Raw genomic sequence first — 10,124 nt, forward strand, 5'->3', positions numbered from 1 at the left:
ATCCAAACGTTCCCGATACGTCGACACTAGTAATATCTTCCCAGACTTCCAACGACAGGCTCATGATTTTCTCTCATCATAATCTTCAGCAGCAATAGACTTAACAACACAAGGAAAATGTTCGTAGATCCAATGCTACACATATTTTGAAGAAAAAAAAACAATAGTCATCACAAAATACATAACAAAACTAAAAATTTAAATTCAATTATAATTACCTGTAAAAGTGTGATACATCCTACAAGTTGTCTGGCGCTGTTCTTGGACGCATCATTCAAATTGTTATACATATGGACTAAGGCGGCAACTCCCCATGCGTAGCTTCTACTCTAGGTGAGGTCACGAAAGGCACCCAAGAGTACCACATGCAAATGTGTGACACTCTTGTTACCAAAGAGTGTGCAACCTACTAGATGCAACAGATATGCTCGAGCTCCTACAGTCCAGTGTGCAACATCATTTGTTACGATAAAAGTCTCGCAAGCACGATAGCCGAACATATGCCCATGGCATTGTACTGTCTCAGCTCTTGCTTCATCTGCACTGACTTCAAGCAATTCAACTAACATCAACATGACTTTTTCCATATGAAGAGGCTCGAAGCTATGGAAGGCACATGTGATGGGCAGATGAAGCAACGATGTCACATCATTGAGGGTGATAGTCACTTCTCCTACAGGAAGATGGAAACTACTAGTTTCCTTATGTCACCTCTACGCAAAGGCTGATATAAGTCCCTGATCGCTAGTGTCCAAGGAACATGAGATCAGAAGACTTAATCCTACGGCAGCGACTAAGCCTTCGATCTCTGGAACAGGCCTACCAAATTTCTCAACCTTCCTTCCATATGAGGATAACTTCAACTAACGATGTCCCTGAAAATAAATATTTTAAATCATTTCAACAATAATAGCAAATACTTATGAAAATATTATTTAAAAATATAAATACATCTTCATTCCAAACGGTCACTGCAACATGATGAACATAGCCAATAAGAACCGATGTGTCGTGGGGCCTGTTGGGAAAACCCTCGGCATCAGGAACTACATCATCAACAACTGCTTCTTCAACATGTTCATGGACCTTATCAACTGCATGATCCAAGTGTTGAACATCCTCAGCAACTGGTGCAGCTTCTCGTTGCCTACATGCAGATGTTGTGGGCCTTTGCCGCTGGGGAGCTTCATCCAAATCAATATTTACTTCTCTCCCGAGGGCTCTTCCTATAACCCTACCTAAAGCCCGACTCAAACCTCTAATTATAACCATAATCTGCACATTTAAATAATCATAACAACTAAAGTCATCATTCAAACAATACTACAAACAATTACTATTTTATAATTCTTATATTTTTAAATTAATTTTTTATTACTTTTATAAATTCCTAATGTATATGGAATTATTTTTCCAAATATATAAACTTGACAACAATAATGAAGTAAATTTAAATTAATGACCAAAATGTAAGTACAATTTTGGTTTTCCTTTCTAACAAATGACTATTTCATTTTTTAACAATTTACTAACACAACTTTTAATTTTCTAAAACAAAACAAAATATTTTTTTATACTTGCAACCACTATTTATATAAATATTTAATACTATGAGTGTACTAAAATATACACCATTATATGAATAAAAAAAATAATTTACTTACATGCCAAATATAAATAAACTACTTACATTTTACAAATAAAGAAATAACAATAATATTTATACATTCATTTTTAAATAAACAAAATAGTTAAATTTTTTTAAAAAAAAAATTCAAAAAATAAATATAATTAATTATAAACATATAAAAAATGTACAACAATATTTTTTTCTTATAAATAAAATTTACAAGTAAATAATTTAATTCATTTTATTTATAAAAATTAATTATACTATTATTTTATTATTTAATAGAATAAAAAATAATTACTTAAATATACGGATTAATAATCTGTAAAACACAAATCCATAAGAGTTATATGGATTTTGAATCCAAACAACTCACACGCACCCATTAAAAACAAGATAAAGGAGGAGAAGCGTTTATCGCGACGATAAAAATGTGACGACAATGGTGGGGATTGGCTAAACGACGACAACGGACGCAAACTACGGTGGCGGCGCGATAGGAACCAGAAAAAGAAGGAGGAAGAATGAGACACAACACAAAGATGTCGTACAAAAACGAGGGAGAAGATAACGTTTTTAAAATTTAAGTGAAGGACATTTTTGTCACTTCACATATTTTGTTGGGTGCACAAGCATTTGTGTTGGGTGCACCCAGCAACACCCTCAATTGTCGCATGAACCACTATTTTATCAAACCCGCATCAGAGATATCCGCAAACCCATCAACAAACCCCACTTTTGAGATGATTAAAAAAAATAGATATGAAGAAATTAAACCAACTCTAAAAATAAGGTTAGGATTATGGTGCATGGTTGATCTGAAGTCGAAGTTGCGAGTGAAGATAAATGAGTATGTCAATCTTCACGATCCTCTCATAGTGTGTGGCCTAAACGCGCTACATGGACTTGGCCTTGCTGGAGAAGTCAAGGTAGTCGTACCCCACGACGACACAGGCGGCCATGACAAGCTCGCCATGGAGGCGAAAGGAGCCAACATAGTCGAGGAGAAAGAAAGGGAGAAACCAATGGAAGGGAAGGAGGCTGGAGGGTAGGAGATGAATCAAAAAGGTGAGAGAATGAGGTTATATTAAAGGACAATTTGATCATTCAATAATAAATTGAAACTATCACTTAACTCCTTCAGTTGAGAGGTGCCAAATAAATGGTTTCAAATGGAAAAAGTACATGTGTAATTAGTGAAAACATCAAGGTAAGTTGTTGTAATTTACTTTAAAAAAAACTATACTATAAATAAGAAAAACATATTTAAATAATAACAAAATCATAACTAAAGTACATGTAACAATGACTTGGGTCACCACCAATTAATTTTTACATATAATAAAAATAAGCCACAAATGTCAGAATCATTAACTTTATGCAAAAAATGAAATAAATCATGCAAATCAAACATTAAAAACATTTCCTCGTGACAAATAATTAAAGATTATATTTTAAAAAGAACCACAAAATTGCTTAATAATTAAAGATTATTTTTTTAAAAAAATATTGACACTCCTCGTGACAGAAATAATAAATCATACAGTAACTTAATTGTAATTTTCAGAACAAAACAGTTCCGTAACTTAAGAACTTCTACAAAGGAAATTTGGCCGTTGCTCTTGAATATAAACACGGAAAAACATTGGTTTCTGGTCTCCTATTAGAACCTGAAATTTGTAGGTTTTTTTAATTATTATTCTTAGCTAAAGAAATCTAAAATGTTACTATCATATAAAGTTGCAAAGTAACGACATCATTCTTTCAGAAAGTAAAAAGGGAAGGACCGTGAAGAAGTTCCCCACTTGTCAACCATTACCTGCCCTTGGACGAAAATTTATGATCGGAAAATACAGAAAACAAACTTATTTACACTGATAGTTTTTTATGACCATTAATAAGACAGTCAAAAACATATATTGTGACCTGAGAATAAACACTACATTAGTGTGCCAGGCGCTGCTTCATGTATATACGGATGAAATATAAGGAGAGGAAAAAAAAGAATGAGCCATCTCAGCCTTTGCTGCACCCTACGCACATCCTTCCTTACAATTCTGAATAAAAAGGAGGATTTCCCTGGAACAGCACAGCAAAATTCATTGTGAAATTCTTACTCTTTGAAAGCTTGCAATTTTAATTTTTTTTAAGAAGAAAAAAGCTTGCAACTTTAAAATAAAAAAATAAGATTTACCAACCAATAATAAAAATGCAAAGATAATGGAGGGAGCAGGGGGATGGGAAAAAGATGAACTCTTTTGCCAAACAAAACATATGGCTCACCATCTCATGGTCAAGGATAAAAAACTCACATGTATGTTTCATACTTAAAGATTAGAGTTTAATTTTCATATACCTTCAGTATAAAAGATTTTAAACTTTCAGCTAACTGAAAAACACGTTAGATATGACTATTAAAATAATAATTATAAAAGTCAGCAATATTATCATATCATTTATGATATCTACCATGGGATGACTGTAGAAAAATCCTTACACTCTATTCTAATAAATTAAATTATTAAGACTAAGACTACTCACCATGAAAATCTGGCTTAAGGAAGTTCAGTCCTCATCACTATCATACACAACCGCCATCCGCCGATGGGTGGTTATTTTCCTTGGAGAAGAGTCATCATCAGATTCAAATCCCTTCCTTTTGGCACTGCCTCTAAACTCCTTGCTCTTCTGCTTTGGTTCCTGCAAAAAAACATCAAAATTGTATTGAAACCACAGCACAGCAATCAATCATGGTATCATCCTTATTTTCCACCCATACTTTTGACACTCATAAAAGTACAACAATTAGGCCAGGAATCACTACAAGAAAACCATAAAAAAGGAAACAATGTTGGGTCCTTTGAAAATGTTTGGATTTCATCCACAATTGTGACAAAGAAGAGAGCAGGTCATATGCATTAAATTGCTCACAAATGATACATTCATCATAAGAACACCCCCCTACAAGATGTACAAGCACAAAGAGGACACATGTACAGTAGTCCTATAAAAATAAAAATAAAAAGCTTCACAGTACAAACCAGAACACAGAATGGAAACATTATAAATGGGGAAGATTAAAAAATCTAGCAAACTGCATGAACTAATCACATGTAATATACCTTATTAACACTTAACAGTAAGGAAGTGCTGATAAGAAGCAATCTGAAACTATTCAGAAATAACTATATGGACCTACCCACCAAAGATAAAGCTGACTAATTTTTTAAATAAAATAAGCAGTACCTCCTCTTCCCCATCATCTGATGCATCATTAACTTGTTCGGCTTCTTCATAGTGTTCTTCCTCTTCTTCCTCATCCTCATACTCTGGCTCAGTATCCTCATCCCTCTTACGTGAAGGAGGCCTCTCATCTTCCTCCTCCTCAGTTTCATACTCAGACTCCTCTCTCTCATCATCTGGGTAACCCATTGGGTTCCGAGAGGATTTAGCAGGTGGGAAGGAAGACTTACGAGGGATATCTTTAGGTCCCTGTGACTAAAATTCCAGAAAATAACCCTCGTCAATGTAAATGTAAAAACAATCAACGTATGTACAAACTTCTGGAGACAGAAATAGTACCTTTTTAGCATTCATAATTCGTTTCTCTGCTCGGGCTTCCACTTCCAAATCATCCTCAAAGCGGCGCTGAGAACGATGATTATCATAATAGTCTGCTTCATCCTCCTGAAGGAAAGAAACCCGGATAAATAATGGAACTGACATAGTGTGAAGTACACATACTTACAGAAAACTACAGTAGATACATAAGCAAAAAAGAAACAGACATCTAGGGAGGAAACAAATCCTAAAACCATACCTCATCCAAAGCATCCTCTAAAAACCCAGGAGAAAGTTGACGCCTCCTCTCCACAGCTGGAGTATACTTCCGATTCACCTTCTCACGCTTTCGGTTAAGAAGCACATTAGCACGGATATTTTGACTTTCAGCCTATTAAAAATATAGAGAAATTAAATAATGGTACCCAAGAGACAATACAAGCATATAACTTGAATTATTGATAATACCTTCTCTTTTTCTTCTTTTTCCCGCTCAGGATCAATGTCAGTAATGCAGTTTTTAACCTTAAAAGCCTTCTTATGCCTTGAGTCAACAAGGGCAGTCAGCAGCCGATGAGAATTTGATGACAAGGAAGATGGCATAAACCTCATTTTCCTTAATAACCTTCCTTGTGATTGGAGGATTCCCTGTAAGCATGAGAATAAAGAAAACCACTTCTTTAATAAAGAAATTTCTTGTAAACCTCATTGAGGGGAAACAGTAATGCATCAAGAAATCCATGGGAATAAAGAAATTCACCTTTCCATGTCTAAGGAAAAGATGTGCTTGATCATGCTGTGCATCTTGTACTGATATGTCAAGAACTTCATTCCCAATTAATAGCTGCAGGCTGCCATCAGACCATCTCACAAAGCGAGCGTTGCTTTCACACTACAGTAATACAAAATCTTTTTCGTAAGAGAATGTTATACTTCAATCTGATCATGAATGGCATTTTTTACTACAAAATAAGTGATGTAGCTCAATTTAAACTATTCTGGCCTAGAAGTTTGAAAAACAACTAGCAATAATAAGAACACATGCACCCATTTTGTCCACATTCTCACTCACATCCAGTAATGCAAAAGATAACAAATAGCACATTCACAATAAAAATTGTCTCCACCATCCCAACAGCAACAAATTACACACATTCAAAATAACTTGTCACAATTATTTTATGACATAATTAGAAGTGTAATGGTAGCAGAAAGGAACACAAAGACGGCAAGAAGAAGTTGCACACAAGAATATCAGAATCTCCTTCATCCCAATTCTTTAGAGTTAACGGAAATGGGTGACCATGGTGGAGTGCATAAGAAAGTACAATATTGTTACTTACAGATGTTGTGCCATCAGGATTTCTAGTAGTCCTCCAGCGTACAATATTGTTCTCCAAACGTATGCGTTTTCTGGTTCCAGATTCATCAGTTACAAAAGTATCCTCTTCCACATATGTTTTAGGATCAAAGGGTTTTGGATCAACACCCATAATATTGGAAACTTTAATCATGTTCATCTGCCATGAGAGAGAGATTAAAAATTTAAAATATGAGTAGTTGAATATTGAAATTCAACATATCTTACCAGAATGCACATCATTACAAAAGGCAACATTTGTTATCATAATCTGAGATTGTTCAATTCCCATCTAATTAGCAACATTTCACCAACATGACATTGGGCAGTTATCAAGAAAATGTCCTAAAAGATACACTTCCTCAAACATTTCAAAATCTGGACATTCACTCATACACACTACAGATGCCAACTTCTAAACCATAACGATGTGAACTATGCAAAAGGAGGTGAAATTAATTGTATTTTCCAGCCACCAAGTTAAAACTAATTTAAAACTAAAATATAAAATACATGCTTCTCACTCAAATAAATAAACTGATTAATTAGAGGCAGACCTTTTCTGGAAGAGCTGGAGGTGGTCGTAATGGAACCTCTAACTCTAAGGGGGGGCCAAGTGGCTTCTCCTTAGTTTTTATCTCGATATTTTCATCCTCTGATTCATACTGATTATCTTCATCAGCGAGTATATCTTCAGGTCTCAGGTTCTTTCCGTAACTTCCTTCCTCCTCCACAGCATATCTCTGAGGCAGGAAATCACTTGTCATTAATTCTTAAAAATTTGGGCAATTCACAGATAAATGAAAAATGGCACTATTGGAACCAGACACTCACATTCGAATCTTGTCTGATGTCCTGCTGAACTGCATACCCGATGTCCTCCTCTTCATCATCATCAAAATCACCAAATACATCACGAATTTCAGGGGCCGCATGCAAGTCACGAGTCTCATCTTTTTCATCCCTGGGTGACCCACTACATTTTGAAAAAAGGACAAGTTATCAGTCTCAATACACATGTTATAGTTTCTTCACTTACACCATCTAACAATATCATCCCACACATAATCAAACCCAAAATTTCTGGCAACAAAAGTATATCTCACAACAAGCCTCCACAATCAACTCTTAATCTGAAATCGTGTCATTCATAATTCAACGATACAATTTGAAGGCAATTTTGAAGGTAAAGAACTTGTGAACATTAACACATGCATGCAAGAGCATAAGAATTAAGAAAACATGAGAAATCAGCAAGAAAACAATAAAAACATCAAAACCATGTGTGAATTATCATTCAGATACCTGGGGCTTCTGGCTTCATCCACTTCTTCCCCGTCATCATGGTGAGCGTACTGATTTTCCTCGGACCTCTCCGATCCGCTCTCCACGACGTCGTCCCTCCGCTTGCTCGTGACGCCATGCTGGCTATACCCGCCGTCCTTGGCATCACTATCCGAGTCTCTTCCCTCGCTCTCCTCTTCCCTCTCCACAACCTCCACCTCCTGCGAGCTCTGCTCCCTCTCGCCCTCGCTCTCACGGTCGGGCTCACCGTCTCCGTCGCTCTCGATCTCCACCTCGCCCTGGCCCTCCACCTCGCCCTCCTGCTCCCCCACCCCCTCCCCCTCGTCCTGAAAAATTGAAAAGAAAAAAAAAAACACGAAAACTGTTAGGAAATGGTTCGGGATCCAAACGTGGCGTAAGGAAAAGGTTAGGGTTCGTGGAATTGGGGTGTACGGAGGGGTAATTGAGTTGCGGGTTTGATTCGTGCTCAGAATCAACGTCGAGCTCTTCCTCCTCCTCGGATTGGTCTCCGAAGAGGTTCTGCATCATCTGGTGCCGCTTCTCCTCGCCTCCCATGGCGGCTTCTTCGCTCTGGGAGTGAATCGGAGAAAGGAAAACCTAGATTGTTCTTCACTTCTTCAGAACCGTTTCAATTGGGAACCTGCGTTTGTTCTTTTCTGCTGTGTGCTCAGGAAACACACATGATGGGTCGCGTTTTCAATCTCAATAAATATAATGATTATTCTATGCCCCTATGTAAATTGGCATGGCTGGTTAGAAAACTTTATCTCTTACAGGTTTGGGTAGGATATTGAGAATTTTTTAACCTAAATCGATAAAAGAAAAAAAAAACTATTTGTAAAATCTTGAGTTTGGATTTTTTTTTATAAACATAATCCAAGAGTAAGAATGAGCATATGATGGGAGAACTAAACATGTCTCTCATATTGAGAAATGATTTTTGTGTGTCAAGTATAATCATTTTAAAATTGAAGGTTTAGTTTTTTTTCCTCTTTTACAAATTGTTCATGATTGGGCAACATCAATACTCAATCTAGATTCAGAAGTGAAAAGAGAAAAATTGAAAATTATAGGAATCATTTTTAGTCTTGATTTTTTTCCTTTGAACACAACTTCGTTTGCATAGGACAGTGTCAATGCCGACTTTCTGGTTCATTTGCAACTCTCTTGTTTGAGAATTCCATTCTTGGATTTCTTCCGTCCTTTGAACACAACTTCTTCATTTGCATAGGACGATATCAATGTCGACTTTCTCGTTTATTTGCAATTCTCTTGTTCGAGAATTCCATTGTTGGATCTCCTTCATCATTTGAACACAACTTCTTCGTTTGTGTGGGACGATGTCAATAAGGGTTTTGATGTACTTCATTGGATTTTGAAAGCAACAAATGTTGTGTGGGGGGGGGGGGGGATGTGTTTCGTTGGGGTTTGGGTGCATGTCATCGAGGTTCAGTAATGGTGGGGTAGGGGTACAATAGGGACTTTTTGGGATTTGGCATAAGTGCAAAAATGACAGCAATGTGGAGTTTGAATTTAGTAGGGTTGTTAATAAGCAAATGGACGGTTAGGGTGGCGAGAAGGAGGAGTTAGGCAAGGTCAACCCTAGGATAAGACTAATAATGTTCAAACTTTAGGTCCACCAATAAAAGGTTTTTTTTTGTTTGTCTTTATAAAACGAAAATGTCATGTAAATTGACAAAAAGGTTTACATATAACTTTCTTGTTTAAAGCAAAAAAAAAAAAAAAAATCCAAGTTTGCTTTAGGTCTTACTTATTGTTGGTTTGGCCAAAGGGGTTAAAGGTAAGGTGTGAAGGTGTAATTGTCATTGTGGTGGTTTCCATAATCTTTCATGCTTGCAATCAATGATGATGTGTTGCACTACAAGTGTGCAAGTGAAAAGGTAAATCAAGAAAAAAAGAGAAAAATAAAATGGAAAAAATCTTAACAAACAATTTAAAAATAAACAAATATAACAATCCAAAAAGACATTTCCATGGTGGAAGACATATTTAGGTCTCCCACCTTAGTATTTGTCTAAAAGTAAATAACTAATTTAATGCTCAAAATGTCCTTAGATTTAACGAAATAAATAAAAAAAGTCCAAAAACCATAATTCATATTAGGTCAGTTTGATCAAACTTATTTGTTGAAAATCACTTATTTTAATAAAATAAGCAATGTTATGTTTGTCTAAATTGCTTTTGCTTATTTAAAAAAAATAAATCATATCTGCTTATTTAAAAAAATTTTAAAAGTGCTTATTTTAT

At 35.8% G+C, this 10,124-nt stretch overlaps 1 protein-coding gene across 1 annotated transcript; it reads right to left on the reverse strand.

The window, feature by feature from the left end:
- Positions 1 to 3,293: 3,293 nt before the first annotated feature.
- LOC114409675 (protein LEO1 homolog) lies at positions 3,294 to 8,581 on the reverse strand. The gene is made up of 12 exons (XM_028373210.1): positions 8,289 to 8,581; positions 7,857 to 8,182; positions 7,386 to 7,527; positions 7,109 to 7,294; positions 6,535 to 6,711; positions 5,952 to 6,083; positions 5,660 to 5,839; positions 5,451 to 5,582; positions 5,213 to 5,317; positions 4,877 to 5,128; positions 4,172 to 4,330; positions 3,294 to 3,709 (listed from the first exon to the last, which is right to left on the reverse strand). The coding sequence occupies exons 1-11, from the start codon at positions 8,409 to 8,411 to the stop codon at positions 4,196 to 4,198; spliced, it is 1,890 nt and encodes a 629-aa protein (XP_028229011.1). The 5' UTR covers positions 8,412 to 8,581; the 3' UTR covers positions 3,294 to 3,709; positions 4,172 to 4,195.
- Between the last annotated feature and the right edge of the window lie 1,543 nt (positions 8,582 to 10,124).

This window comes from Glycine soja, chromosome 4 (genome assembly GCF_004193775.1).
Source record: "Glycine soja cultivar W05 chromosome 4, ASM419377v2, whole genome shotgun sequence".
Taxonomy (NCBI): Eukaryota; Viridiplantae; Streptophyta; class Magnoliopsida; order Fabales; family Fabaceae; genus Glycine; species Glycine soja.

Bases quoted from the DNA above. Each gene is read 5' to 3' on its own strand.
- LOC114409675 (XM_028373210.1), bottom strand. From the start codon at position 8,411: ATGGGAGGCGAGGAGAAGCGGCACCAGATGATGCAGAACCTCTTCGGA. The intron at 6,084-6,534 runs GTAAGTAACAAT...GTATTACTGTAG, and splicing joins ATCCTGATGGCACAACATCT to TGTGAAAGCAACGCTCGCTT. The intron at 5,583-5,659 runs GTATTATCAATA...TATTTTTAATAG, and splicing joins AAAAAGAAGAAAAAGAGAAG to GCTGAAAGTCAAAATATCCG.